General features: G+C 48.6%; 1 protein-coding gene across 1 annotated transcript in view; it reads right to left on the reverse strand.

The window, feature by feature from the left end:
- The window catches only part of TSSC1 (tumor suppressing subtransferable candidate 1), a 188,325-nt gene that overhangs the window by 22,674 nt on the left and 150,592 nt on the right, over positions 1 to 15,059 (reverse strand). Inside the window, exon 4 of the mRNA XM_011992673.1 lies at positions 10,860 to 10,959. Coding sequence (XP_011848063.1) covers positions 10,860 to 10,959 — 100 coding nt within the window. The remainder of the gene's footprint in view (positions 1 to 10,859; positions 10,960 to 15,059) is intronic.

Raw genomic sequence — 15,059 nt, forward strand, 5'->3', positions numbered from 1 at the left:
GCAGCTCAGAGGCGGGCTCTGGCCCCCGTCACTCCACAGCTGGGAAAACTAGAACCCGGGGAGAACGGGCGAGCTGCCTGTGGCCACAGCCAGCCGAAGGCAGAAACAGGAAATGTCTCCTGACTCCACTCCACCGATCATGCTAATGCCTGTACTCCCAGGCCCTGAAAACTTCACGCTCACAGGTGCAGAGAAGTCTGGAAGGTAAATTTTAATGAAAGCCTGAAAGATATTTCACCATCAATTTCTGAGGGTCTACGCAGGGCAGACGGTACAGTGTAAGTTGTAAGGTTAATCAATCACATTTTTTGGTTTCCTGGGGACACGGAGACAGAACTCAGCGAGAACTCCACGGGGCGCGACGCATGCGGTAATCTTTTCCAGCATTAAAGAAGAATATTCAGTGCTTCCCGGTCCAAAAGCAATGATTAAAGGCGCCCACAAAACTTTCAAGGGAGATGTTACTAATGCCGGGACACGAACAAAAGAATACACCTCCTAACGAGCAGAATGATGTGCCTGGCATCGTCTTTAGCAGTTCATGTGGAGCATATCTAAGAAGAGTCTCAGCACAAGAATTTGAAAGACAAAAAGCTATACTTCCTGCCATCAACAGCCACAGAGCTGACAAGGGTGGCTTGATTTGGAGGACAGGAAACCCACAGAGAACACAGCACTGCGCTCACAGCAGACCCTACTACGCGTAGGCTGCACTTACAGCAGACCCTACTACATGCAGGCCATGCTCATAGCAGACCCTACTACGTGTAGAACTGCTCACAGCAGACCCTACTACTTGCAGGCCACGCTCACAGCAGACCCTAACACCTGCACGCTGACCAATACGAAGGAAACTGGAGGGCCAGCAGAGGCAGGCACGCACCACCCTCTCACCACGGCCAGAGAACAGCAGGGTGAAGAAACAGCAAGGCGTTTCCAGGGCGCAGGACACACGAAGCACCTGGTGCAGGCGTGTCCCAGGTTGTGCACCCTGGGCTGCGTGGCAGGAGGGAGGGGCTGGCTCACAAAATGGCCATGCCCACCCCACCCTGAGCCCCTTCCCATCCCATCCTCAGGGACCAACACTGCTCTGAGCCGAGCAGGAGGAAACTGTTCTCACCAATGACTAGTTTAGACATGACTTGCCATTGTGTCTGACAATTGGACACAGACACCTCTAAGAAAGGCCTTCCTTACAGAGATGCGGAGAAATCTGCTTTCTCTGCACAGGAATTGTGGGAGTCTGCATGTGATGGCTGGAACTGCTGCAGCTGCCCTGCAGTCACGAAGGCAGAAAGCAGTCACAAGTGGATACGGCAGAGTGGAAAGATGCACAGCAACTGAGGCCTTGATGCTGTGAAGATGCTGAATCACTTTATTTCCATACTTCTTGTTACAGCAGATAATAAAGATTCCTCATTTGTTTAAGTCATTCCCTGTCTCCTGCAGCCAAATACATCCTAACTGCTGCACCTGTAATGCCCATTTGAGAATGTCAATGACACCTCTGGAAACTTCTCTTCCCTATCTCTGGTTGGGAATTCCAGTTCCAGCTTTGAACGTGAATACCCCGAGCTTGAATCTCAGCTCTGCTTCCCAGTAAGCCACCATCAGCAGATTACTTAGTCTCTTTGGGGCTTGGCTCCAGCTCCCAGAACTCACGTACAGCATGATATTAAAGAATCTACCCTGCAGGGTTATAAGGATTAAAGGAGATAATACATGTCAAATGTCCAGACAGTGCCTAGCACGTGGCAGGCATCTTAAACATGTTTTTCTTCATCTTTACTATGACTCAAAAAAACAGCACCTTGGAACATTCCGAAGAGTTCTGAGCGGTCTCCATGCAGGGCGAACACTGACACTGCCTTCTGGAGCACTAGGGTCTGACGGAGGCGATGGAAATGAAATCTGCTGCAGTCCCTGAGACCCAGCACCACCTTCAGGATGCAGAAGAAAAAGAAAAGGAAGAGGATCTGGGGAGGGCTGGGTTCTCCTGGCAGGACACCCAGGCTCTTGTGGTGGGATACCTGGCTGCCGGGGCTCCTGTTTCCAGATGGCAGGAGCTGGTAGCACCAGGGGCCAGAGAAAGGGTGGAGGTGGGTCCTGCCAGGGTCACACAGCAGGTAGGCCCTTGGCCCTGAGGGATGCTGCACACCCAGCTTGAATGGGACACAGAGCCCCAGCAGGCTGCAGGCTCCCACACACCATCAAGGGCACCATCTCCTGGGGAGACAATGTCTGAGGTGCACAGAGCTGACCCCCATAAGAGTCTGCAATGTGGCCTCCTGGAAGAGTAGCGCCTTCCTGTATTAGAAAATGTACACAGGGCATCAGCTGTCCCCATTGGGTGACAGGACGTGATGTTTTAAACTTATTTTTAGTTTATTTCTAAAAGGATTCTATTTGTAGGACGAATAGAACTAAAAGGGTTTTTTCACTCCTCCTTTGCTATACCAAAATCTAAGCTCTGTTTCTGGAGAAAAACTGTGTGTCTTAAACTCCAAAATGCAGATTTGACCTCAGTTTTACACACTCAAAATTGGAAAGGCCATGAGTACAGATCTGAATTTTTTTTTACCAAGATAGACTAAACTATAAAAAATATTTCTGCAACCCCAATTAGACATTAGTGATCTGTTGGAGAGGTGGGTCTAATTAGAGGCAATTCTTGGGAGAGGGAAAAAGATCTTTTCAAAAGAATAATGAGGGCAGAAAACACTGGGAGCAGCGCGTCATGAAAGCACGCCAGATCCCTCGTGTCTGAAATGTAATGATCACTTGCTGACTTTGGGGAAAGTCAGTTAATTATGAAGGAGACACAGGCTGCTTTCTGGGACCTCAAGTTCTGTCTTGCCTCTGCACGAGGGTCTTCCTGGTGACCCTCCTATTGGGTGACCTTCGCCCATGGCCCAGTGTTGGAGATCATGTATTACAGCTGCTCCGTCCGCATCCATGTACCCATGCACCCATCCACGCGTCCACCCATCCGCCCGTCCATCTACCCGACAGGCACACACTAAGTGCTTGCTGTGAGAAACGCTGTTGTCCTGTAACCTGTAATTCCACTGTTAAATTGGCACTTGGTCAGGCCAAGGAACATGTCCCAGGTCACACTGTTAAGGAGTGGCAGGAAGGGGACCTGGTTTTGCAGGCTGCACTGCCGCCCCAGCTATAGGAGGACTTACTGCCTCCAGGCCTCCCTCGCCGCCCCCAGCTTAGGTCGTCCTGGACTCTGTGCACCTTCCACTGACCCGTGCCTGTCCCAGCTATTCCAGCAAAACCTGAAATCTTACATTCAATGCATCATCTAGATACTGCAGGCCCTAAAACCGCATGGCACATTAGAAAAGGCAGAGGCTCTGTGTTGGCCATCAAAGCTCCAGCAGCATGTCACAGCTCAGGTGGCCCTCGGACATGGCAGGCACTCGGAACAGGGTGCTGATAGAGAGCTTGTGCCGAAGCTTCCCAGGGTGAGCGGCTCCTCTTTCTTAAAGACGCCTGGTTCTAAAAACACACAATTTGTTTTGTATCACCAGAAAGAAGTCTTCGAAGAGCTTGGGAAACAGACGCTCAGTTGCTCTCTAGCAACCAGAGCCACCAGCACCCAGCCACTTTTGTGTTTTAATGAATTTTATTCAAGATCTGAGTGGAAGACTAAAAGGAAAATGCTAGTGCGCTCCAAAATTTTAAAATCAAACTATATACGTAGTTTTATGATATTAAAACTATGCAACTTGGTAAATTATACTATGATATCAAAATATGCAACTTAGTAAATCACTGACTACGTATTTTCTTAAAGATAATATCCAAATATATATAGATATATAATATATAATGTATATAAAAAACAAATGTCTAAAACATAAATTTCACTGGCCATTGTCTGAAACCCCTGGCTATAAAGGTGACATTTATTTTAATGACAAAGTCTCTGCTCAAAATATTTTGGAATGTCTTTTTATCAGTCTCACAAGGAAATCGGTTTTCATGTGATTTTAACCCGTTTTCCACTAATCGGCTTTTGCAAAGCTTGCCTACCTATTTTATTTACCAGATTTTGTTCCAATCAACTTTTTCCAAAAATCAAATTCATGCTCATGGGACAAAATGTCACTGATCATTCAAGATACTCAAGTAAGAGCAAGTTATCTGAGAACCTCACAGACCTGAAGGAGGACAGGAGAGGTCTGGGCAGGCAGGCGCCGCTGTGAACACCTCTGTGCCTGGGTGGGACTCACTCCCAGGGCATCAGACCTTACCTGCAGCCCCAAATCTGGCACTGAGACCACGTCACCTTCAGAAACTTCCTCTGCTTCCATTAGCTTTCCTCATCTGTCGGTTGGGAGGGGCCCAACTATATGACGACGAGGTCTGTGTCTCTGTTTAAAAGGACTACTTAAAAATAGTGAGAAATGATCATGTGTTGGGAAAAGTCCTCACTACCCTCTCCAAAGTGAGCTCACTGAGTATCTGTTGAATAAATTTGGCCATGGCATTCTGGTATGCTTGGGGCGTGGCTGACTTCTTGCAGTCATAACGCAACACCAAATCCCCCAGGACACACTCGGCAGGTCCTTCTTCCGTGCGCGAGGCCCACGGCGGGTCCCTCTTCCCTGCGCGAGGCCCACGGCGGGTCCTTCTTCCGTGCGCGAGGCCTGTGGCGGGTCCCTCTTCCGTGCGCGAGGCCCGGGCGGGTCCCTCTTCCGGAGGCCTGTGGCGTGTTCTTGCATGAGTGAGGCTCGTGGCAGGTGCAGGCGTCCAGGGCCATCCCTGCTCCCCGACTCCCGTGTTCCTCCTCCCCACACGGCCTCCAGCCTGGGAATGACGGCACACACAGGGTCCACGCACGCTCATTTGGAATGTTTAGATTCTTCCTTCTAATTGCACAAGGGAAGAGCTCTCATATTATCAACGTCTCCAGAAGCAGGAACAGCTAGTGGAAGCGGGTGACCGGCACCATCTTTTCCGGGCCGCCTGCTGCCGGGAAGGCAGAGCGTACACCCGTTCCGTGTTTCTCTCACTAAGTACAATGAAAGCCTGGACACTGCACATACAACAGAGGGTGATTTGAAAGTTGGAGAGAGAGGGCAGGCCCACGAGGGGCATGAGGAGACACGCGGTGGGGCTCCCTGGGGTCTCCTTCTGCCTCATTCACTCCAGACCTGGAGCTGAAGCAGCAGGCAGCCAGGAAATACCACCAAGTAAGGCCCCAGAAGAGCCCACTGAAAGCCACGTTTTCAAAAAGGGGCAGCCGAGTAGGACACAAAACCCCTAGACAGTAACCATGTACTCCAGACAAGCAGCCCAGAAAAACCATGTCCGTGCTACCCCAACAGGGAAGCCTGGACTCCGTGTCCCCCACATGGTGAGGGTGGTGGAAGGAGGCCCAGATACCTTGTGCCTCTTAACCAAAGTGGACCATGACGTCACTGTCAAATGCACAGCGATCAGCCCCTCAGGAGAAAGCAGGAGACGATCTTCAGCATCCGAGTCATCTCAGCTCTCAGCCCTGGGACAAGGGACAATGCATAAAAGGAAAAACTGACAAACTGAACTTCATCGACATGGAGAACCTTCCGGACAATGGAGCATTACTCAGTGATAAAAAGAAATGTGCTTTCAAGCCATGAAAAGACCTGGAGAAACCTTCACTGCTTATGACAAAGGGACAGAAACCAATCTAAAAATCATCCACACTGTATGGTTCCAACTCTGTGACATCTTGGAAAAGGCAAAACGATGGAGATGGTGAAAACATCGGGTTTGCAAAGCGCTTGGAGGGAGAGCATGAGGAAAGACTCATCGTTGGGGCACAGAGGATTTTCGAGGCCGTGAAACAACTCTGTGTGACACCACAGTGGAAGACAGGTGTCAGGACACATTTGTCCAAACCCACAGAACGTCCAGCACCAAGAGGGAGCCCTAATGTCAACGAGGGGCTCTGGGTGACGGTGATGTGCCCGTGTGGGTTCATCAGTGATAACAAAGGTCTCACACCAGCGGGGGATATGCTGAGAGTGGGGGAGGCTGTGGGAAATCTCTGTATCATCCACTCCATTTTGCTGTGAACTTAAAACTGTTCTAAAAAAAAAAAAAGAGAGAAACTTTTACTCTGAAAAAGACCCTACTAAAAAAAGGAAAAGAAAAGTGACAGAATAGGGAAGAACATTGCCAGCCGCCTCCACCTCTCAGGAGCAGAGACCTAAAACGCGAAGGGAACGTCTTCTCATTCAGGGTGAACGCACCCGTCCCACCCACATCTGTTTGTCCAGAACTCAGTCCACGGCCACACCCGGCTACAGAGAGGCTGGGGAGTGAGGCTTGTCCTGGTTTGCATTGCCACAGAGGACAGGAGACAGACACTAGGACAAGGAGGTGCCCCTGAACACCCCCACGGCAATGACAGCCACATGCAGGGGTGAGCATGCTTGATTTCTAGACAAGACAACAATGTCCGCAGGCGAGCTGAGGAGGTCCCGGTGCTGCTGTCCCATTCTCCGTGTTCAGGTCTTCTCAGGGTTCACCTCCCCCTTCTTTTTTTTTTTTTTTTTTTTTGAGACGGAGTCTCGCTCTGTCACCAGGCTGGAGTGCAGTGGTGTGATCTTGGCTCACTGCAACCTCTGTCTCCCAGGTTCAAGCAATTCTCCCTGTCCCAGGCTCCTGACTAGCTGGGATTGCAGGCACATGACACGCCTGGCTAATTTATTTTTATTTTTAGTAGAGACGGGGTTTCATGACGTTGGCCAGGCTGGCCTTGAACTCCTGATGTAAGGTGATCCACCCGCCTCAGCCTCCCAAAGTGCTGGGATTACAGGCGTGAGCCACCGTGCCTGGCCTAGCTCCCACTTCTAAGTGAGAGCATAGTTTGGGTGGAGGAAGGGAGGAGAGAGGACTGTAAACTCCCCATCGGTGCTGTGCTTATTACCTGGGTCATGAAGTCATCAGTATACCATACCCCTGTGACACGCAATTTACCTACGTCACAACCTGCACACGTACCCCGAACCTAAAACGCAAGTTTAAAAATAAATAAATAAAATTGTAATAAAATATCAGAAATACAAAGACAATTGAATCCACCTATGGGCACGTTGCTGTGAACAGGAGGGTGGCCGCTGGAACCAGTGGTCAGGTTCTACACACGAAGTTCTCCACTTTAACAAAACAAGTTTCTTCCTTTCCTCGGCACCGCGTCTCTTCCAGTTTGGAGAACGAGAAAGATGAAAACAGAACAGGCTTTCCAAGGTGCACTGGCGGGGGCCACAGAACCCACCAACCCCCACCAAGTTCTGAGCCCCTCCCCACAAGCCCTGACATTAAACTCGGCTTCTGCCCACTGCTCTCTTGGTCCCCAAAACACAAACGCTGTTTGCATTTACAGACACCCTGAACGTGGCGTTGCTGCTGTTGCTAGGAGCACCCCCCAGCTTATGTTTGTTTATCTGATCCTCCTGCGCTACATTTTAAACCTCGGATTAGAAACTTTCCAACAGAAACACTGTGTTCCTGAAGCACACTCCCTTCCCTCGAAGAGGTGCTGTGTGTCACGCCGAGCAGATGGCACTCTCTAGATGGCCACCTTCAAGGAGCTCCTGCTCTCCTGTGTGAACAGAAGGCAGAGGTGGCAGCGAATCCTCAGGCAAGCTTCCTTCTTCTGGCTTACTGTCGGCTCCTTGACAGAAGCTATTTATTTCATGGCGAGTGAAAGCTGGGAGAGGCGAAGATGAACGAGCAAGCACAGACACAGGGCGGCCATCCCTCTGCCCTCACTGGGGTCTGTGGCCCCCACGGAACCTTCCACTCCAGGCCTCCCCTGAGTTCTGCTAATGATTATAAATGGCAAGGAATCTCCGATTTAATTGCAAAAGGTAATGATGCAGTGAGCATGAGATTAGATTCACCACAGAAGGCAATATCCTCAAACAATAAAAAAACATTGAGAAGCTGGGTGTGAAGACGGCTGAAATCGATAGGAAGGTTTCTGTATTAAATACTGTAGTGGAGGGTCACAAAGTGATATTGACAGAACTGCTGACAGTGGATAAAAAAGGGGGAGAGAAAACTAAATTGATCTCTGCAGAAAATAAGTTACAGATTAATCACCCTACCATGAAATCCATTTGAGATGACCGAGGCTCTGAAGATGTGTTCACAGTTTGATTACAGAATAGGCCTCCAAAGTTGGGGCAGATGAGAACCTGCCGCATCCTAACGTGTGGGACTTGGGGTTTCCTTTCTCCCTGGCAACCTCCCTGAGACGGCGAGCACAGTAGGTGTGCAGAAGGCTCCAGCCAGCTCTTCCCACACCAGGAGCAGAGCCCTCTCCCCAGGTGTCTACACCAGGAGCAGGACCCTCTGCCCAAGTGTCTACACCAGGAGCAGAGCCCTCTCCCCAAGTGTCTACACCAGGAGCGGAGCCCTCTTCCCAAGTGTCTGCACCAGGAGCAGAGCCTTCTTCCCAAGTGTCTGCACCAGGAGCGGAGCCCTCTCCCCAGGTGTCTGCACCAGGAGCTGAGCCCTCTCCCCAGGTGTCTACACCAGGAGCTGAGCCCTCTCCCCAGGTGTCTGCACCAGGAGCTGAGCCCTCTGCCTAAGTGTCTGCACCAGGAGCTGAGCCCTCTCCCCAAGTGTCTACACCAGGAGCTGAGCCCTCTCCCCAAGTGTCTACACCAGGAGCAGAGCCCTCTCCCCAAGTGTCTACACCAGGAGCTGAGCCCTCTCCCCAAGTGTCTGCACCAGGAGCTGAGCCCTCTGCCCAAGTGTCTACACCAGGAGCTGAGCCCTCTCCCCAAGTGTCTGCACCAGGAGCTGAGCCCTCTGCCAAAGTGTCTACACCAGGAGCTGAGCCCTCTCCCCAAGTGTCTACACCAGGAGCTGAGCCCTCTCCCCAAGTGTCTGCACCAGGAGCAGAGCCTTCTTCCCAAGTGTCTACACCAGGAGCAGAGCCCTCTCCCCAAGTGTCTGCACCAGGAGCGGAGCCCTCTCCCCAAGTGTCTGCACCAGGAGCTGAGCCCTCTGCCTAAGTGTCTGCACCAGGAGCTGAGCCCTCTCCCCAAGTGTCTACACCAGGAGCTGAGCCCTCTCCCCAGGTGTCTGCACCAGGAGCTGAGCCCTCTGCCTAAGTGTCTGCACCAGGAGGAGCTGGGCCCTCTGCCCAAGTGTCTTGCCTAAAGCCTACCATGAGCCTGGCGTTTCAATAGGAAAGTATTTTCCTCCTTCTTCCTGGAGGTTTACGGTTAAGTGGGAACGCCCCGCGAAAACGCAGAGGGAAGGGACAAGGAAGGCATCGCCTTCGACCGTGACCAGGACTCTGCCAAATCTCCCGGAAGGTGGAGACTGTGAACATATCTCCCCGGCCTGCAGGTGTGGTCCACAGGGGTCAATCTCAGGCATGAGACCTCCCCGGCCTGCAGGTGTGGTCCACAAGGGTCAATCTCAGGCATGAAATATGATTCAAGTTTCCTGTTTTATCTTAAAAGTTTGTGTGAAATTTGCATTCTACTCCAAGATATGAAGCTATGCCTTACATTTAAAGTTTCTCATAAAAATAATAAATCTCTTCCTTAAATACCGTTGATGCTCCGGGTGAATGCCCAACACTTAATTCCACAGTGAAGGCTGTGAGACTCCCTTTTGTCCATTCAGAGGTTTAAAGCTTTAACAGGACATTTAATATTTTTAAGTCTTACTTCTGTGCCACTTATTAATAATGATGGATCATTATTCATGCCACCTCGTCAGCCTAGAGGGGTGAGGAAAGGACTTATTAATATTCTAAGGCATCATGAGGGAGAAGAGCTAAAAAAACATGTTAGGAACAAATAAATATAAGATGAGGCCATCACTGGAGAAATCTATCCAATGGATGCTTGCGAGATCCCTTTGACTGTGTGTAGGCAACGCGGCCCCTGAGGCGTAAATGACATTGTAAGCGCTATCAGTTCAAAGTTCTTCCCTTTTCTCTTTTCTAAAGTGGTTACTTTGACATAAACAAACGCAATGAAATTATGAATGCATGTAAAAACCACATTTTAAAGCAGAAAATTTTAAGAAGTCAAATATGAAAAATATATATTAATATTTACTCTGTGAGAGACAAAGTATTCAAACGATGCATATTTAAAAGCAAAACTCAACCCAAAGAAAGTGCTAAACGTTATTTTCATAACTCATGCAAATACATGAAAAGAGCGAGGCACCACTATGAAATTAAAATGTTATAATTGCTCCTACTTAAAGTATGATTTTACCCAAATATACTTTAAGAATCCATTCATCAAAAGTACAGCACGCTTGAAACAGTAGAAAATACTCCTGGGCATCCCACTCCCTCCTTTGCTCAAAGTGCAGCAAAAGGCAGATGTTTTGCAAACAGCTGGGTTCTGTGCGTCATCTCTCACAAGCCCTGAGTGACATCTAAACGGCTTTCACCTGAAAGACCCCATCACTCAGTTCTTTGATTGATGATTCAGTCTGTTCATTAACTAAGGTCAAAATTCTAAACTGTTGTGAATCAAGAATTATATTCTGAATTTAGCCCAAAGGTCCTATTTATTTATTTATTTATTATTTTTTATTATACTTTAAGTTCTAGGGTACCTGTGCACAACGTGCAGGTTTGTTACGTACGCATACATGTGCCATGCTGGTGTGCTGCACCCATTAACTCGTCATTTACATTAGGTGTATCTCCTAATGTTATCCCTCCCCGCTCCCACCACCCCAGGCCCTGGTGTGTGGTGTTCCCCACCCTGTGTCAAGTGTTCTCATTGTTCAGTTCCCACCTATGAGTGAGAACATGCGGTTTCGTTTAAAAATACAAAAACAAACGCTGTGTTGTTCCTTTTACTCACCACAGCCTGGCTTGAGCTTTCCTGTAAATCCCACAGCAGGATATGGTTATCGGCCAATGAAATGATTTTCTTCCCATCTCCCATTGGCTCCCACACGACACTAAGAGAAAGAGAAGTACCAAATGTTAACATAAACGTTTGAGATACCCAGGCTGGTAGCTAAGAGCTGTGATACACATTCTTCGTGACGCAGGAACTCTTTTCCTGGCCTGTAGTCGCTAGAGTATTTATCACATTGTCATCTGGCAATGCTGACAACACTTTTATTGTCTCACTGTGATGGACTGAATTGTGCCCCCCTCCCCAGATTCGTGTGTGAAAGTCCCAGCCCCCCACCCGGTGTGACGCTGCAGATGATCCTCGATGTACACAGGGGCTATGTCCCCACATCCATTGTAAGTTTAAAACCCCATGAGCTGAAAATGCAGTGAATGTCAGAGCCAGCCTAGCCTACCTTAAACACGCTCACAACACTCACATCAGCCTACAGCTGGGAAAATCATCCAACACAAGACCTCTTTTATGAGAAAGTGCTGAATATCTCATGTAATGGATTGGATAAAATGGTTGTATGGGACTCAAAATGCAATTTCTACAAATGCATAGTGGTTCCATGCCATTGTAAAGTCAAGAAGCCATAAGTCAGGGACTGTCTGTATTTGAAATGGAACCTTTGGGAGGTGATTAGGGTTAGAGGAGGTCATGAGGGTGGGGCCCTCGCAATGGGACTCATGCCCTCATAAGAAGAGACGAAGAGGCCTGGAGGGCAGGCTTCCTCTGTCTCTCTCCATCACGTGAGGACACAGCGAGAAGGCAGCTGTCTGCACATCAGGAAGGGAGTCCTCACCAGGAAATGAATCAGCCAGCACTTTGATCCCGGACTTCCCGCCCCAGGAACACATTTTCATGTTGACGCCACCCAGTATGTGGCGCTTTTTATGGCAGCCCAAGCTAAGACACTCACCAACATGGGCTTCATCAGGAACTAAGGAATAGACACTGACCAGCAGTGGCCAACGAGACGTGAGGGAGGCCTGTGGGGGCTGGAGGGTGGAGAGTCTTAGGGAGGCAGAGGGGAGAAGGTGATTTGCACAGGATGCCCACATCCTTTGCAGCGATTCCTTAGGCACGCAAGGATAATGGCAAAATACTCGAGGAGATGGGAGGACAGAGTTTAGAGCAGGGCAGAGGAGCTGCCACCGGCCACACCAGGCTCAAGGTCTGCCCTGCCTGTGACGTGAGGCCATTTCCTAATGTTTGAGCCAGTTGGAGCCACAGTTTCCCATCAACTGCAGCCAAAGCCATCCTAAATGATACAATGTGTATTCAGTTACTCCACGAAGACCAAAATCCTCTCACCTCTGCAATAAAGCCATAAAGAGACCAAGAATTTTTCAGTGTGGTCGCAAATATGGATCTCTGTTTTCTCTGGTGAAATTCTTAAACGCTTACTTACAAAGAAGGGAATTTCATTCCATGTGATTCAACTTGTGAGTAATTAAAGACATCAATAAGGTACTACAGTATTTCTCTTTTTTTTTTTTTTGAGACGGAGTCTCACTCTGTCACCCAGGCTGGGGTGCAGTGGTCGGATCTCAGCTCACTGCAAGCTCCGCCTCCCGGGTTTACGCCATTCTCCTGCCTCAGCCTCCTGAGTAGCTGGGACTACAGGCGTCCACCACCTCGCCCGGTTAGTTTTTTGTATTTCTTAGTAGAGACGGGGTTTCACCATATTAGCCAGGATGGTCTCGATCTCCTGACCTCGTGATCCGCCCGTCTCGGCCTCCCAAAGTGCTGGGATTACAGGCTTGAGCCACCGCGCCCGGCCACACTATTTCTTTTTAAACAGAACACAATACGGATTGATTGGGGGCACCCTCAAGCATACCTCCCTTACACCATCACCTCGAGACTGTCCATGGAGCTATTATTACTTGTAATCACATTAACATCATTCAAAACCACAATCTCTTTCTCATTTGTAGCTTAAGGAACACACAGACAGCTCACAGTACTGTGATCAAAGGCACATCACGCCTACATTAGACCAAGAGTTTATTGTATCTTATCTAATCACAATCATAATAAACACATAATATGTAGTAAACAAGACCAAAACTATCGCTAGGATGCTGAAAAACCTGCTCCAAAACCCACTGCTCACATCCAGTTAAGACAATGGCTGATCCTAATGGTGAAGATACTTGTTTGGAGCAAAATGATGACAGTTCTCTCCATAGCCCAGTTATTGCAGGTAAACACAGGTAGAGTTCGAACAGCTTGACAGTGAATTCCAAGGAACGAAAGGAATGCAGGGAGAGAAGGATGTCATGGGCAGCCCACAGATCTTGTGCTGGTGGGGTAACGCACTGACCCCGTGCAGAGCACTTTCTATATGACGGGCAGTAAATTGAGACGGATTCATAAGCTCCCCAGCAGATCTCACTTAGAAGTCACATGGGCTTCCCACCAAAAACAAGCAAGCAAAAGGCTGGAGCAAGGAGTATCCGTGTGGGCTATGCCAGCGCGTGCAGTGACAGTGACTTCTCCGAGTGGGACCAGCAAGGTGCAGTCTACGTCAGCACCAAGACAGTTGGGGTCTTTAGTAGAAACTCCAGAAAGGCAGATTCCCTTCCCAACTAACTCACACGTCGCAGGATGGGAACTAGCCAGTCTGATGTCAAAGACGACCTAAATTATGAATCAAAGTTAAGAGCTCATAAGTTATCCACATGTTTCCCACAGACCAATTTTAATAATGCACAAACACCCATCTTGGCTACCTCCTTCAGTGCCATGAATATTTGACTACAGTGTCTCTAAAGAGAGCAAAGGTTTCTGAATCATACACCCCACGTATTAAAACTGTTCTGTGTTCCCCACAATGACCGGCAACCTTTGGGGCACACAACACTTAATACCTGTCGACGAATTCTAAGTAAGAGTGAAGAATTCCAGGTAAGAGTGAAGATGTCATATTAACAAACGAGACTATTTTAAAATACATTTAGTTATCACCGTTAGTACATTTGGATTTGGAAAAGAGCCAACAACTCTAGAACGAGGCAATGTTTTAAAGGCCTCTGGACAGCTCTGAAGCTTCGAACACTGTGTTTCAAAGAGCGGCATCCTCAAGTCCTTCCTCAGAAGATGAGGGTGCCCCTTCCAACTGCCCACAGTCCCAACCTGTGCCACCCTCTGGTTTCTGAATCCACAAGAGAACAAAATCGTGGACGAGGAGAGAAACGGGGTGGCTCCAAACAGAAATGTAGGTGATTCAGCAAGCTATAAAAGATGATTAATTCAGAGCAAACCAGACTGGGGGGAAGGAAGCAAAAATACAGGAATTGATAAGGCTCCATAACCCAGGGCAGCTGGTTTTGGATGGAATTTGAAACACTAGCGTGTACTCACAAAGCGGTAAGAGCAGCACTGTCTTAGTTTGTGGAAGGAACTGTTCTTAGTCACGGCCAAGCATCACTGGGGTTTACCTGCAGGAAGTTCTAGCTAAAAAGTAGTAAACATCAAAATACGTTTTGAAAAGTTTTCATCTAAATGTTTTAATGTTATTGAGGTTAAACATAGGTGCTTAATAAAACTCAAGAAAAGTAACCTCATACAACTGCAATTTGTCAATTAACAAATACAAAAATTAAAAAGAATAACCCTAAATATTTCAGATAGCTAAGATTTTAATCCAAATTTTTTAAAAAATTGAGTTAAACTCATGTAAAAGCACTGTACAAAGAGGTGTATGTTATATCCCACTGGAGATTAGTGGAGAAGCGGAAGCCGCCCTCTGTGAAGCAACACGCTCCATAGAGGGAGGCAGACACCAGCATCACGGGTCAAATCTGATGGCAGATATTCAGAACCACGTGTCACAAAAAGGCTACAACCAGCAAGACCCTGCACGGTACCAGTCTGAGATACCACTTCCGGGCCCCACACGAGAATCTTCAGAGGCCCCACTGGCTACCCTGATACACCACACAGAGTGCGACTGTCACCTTAGCTGAGAAACCCCCATGGCCACTCCCAGGCAGTAAGGGAGGTTTCCCTCCCCAACCCCTCAAAAGCAATGCTAAATACACGTGAGTCAGGGGCACACCCAACACGACTCCGGTACACTCTAGAGCATTCACAGTGAGTCAGGTGCACATCCAACACGACCCCGGTACACTCTAGAGCATTCACAGT

The sequence above is a fragment of the Mandrillus leucophaeus genome, unplaced genomic scaffold (assembly GCF_000951045.1).
Source record: "Mandrillus leucophaeus isolate KB7577 unplaced genomic scaffold, Mleu.le_1.0 Scaffold416, whole genome shotgun sequence".
NCBI lineage: Eukaryota > Metazoa > Chordata > Mammalia > Primates > Cercopithecidae > Mandrillus > Mandrillus leucophaeus.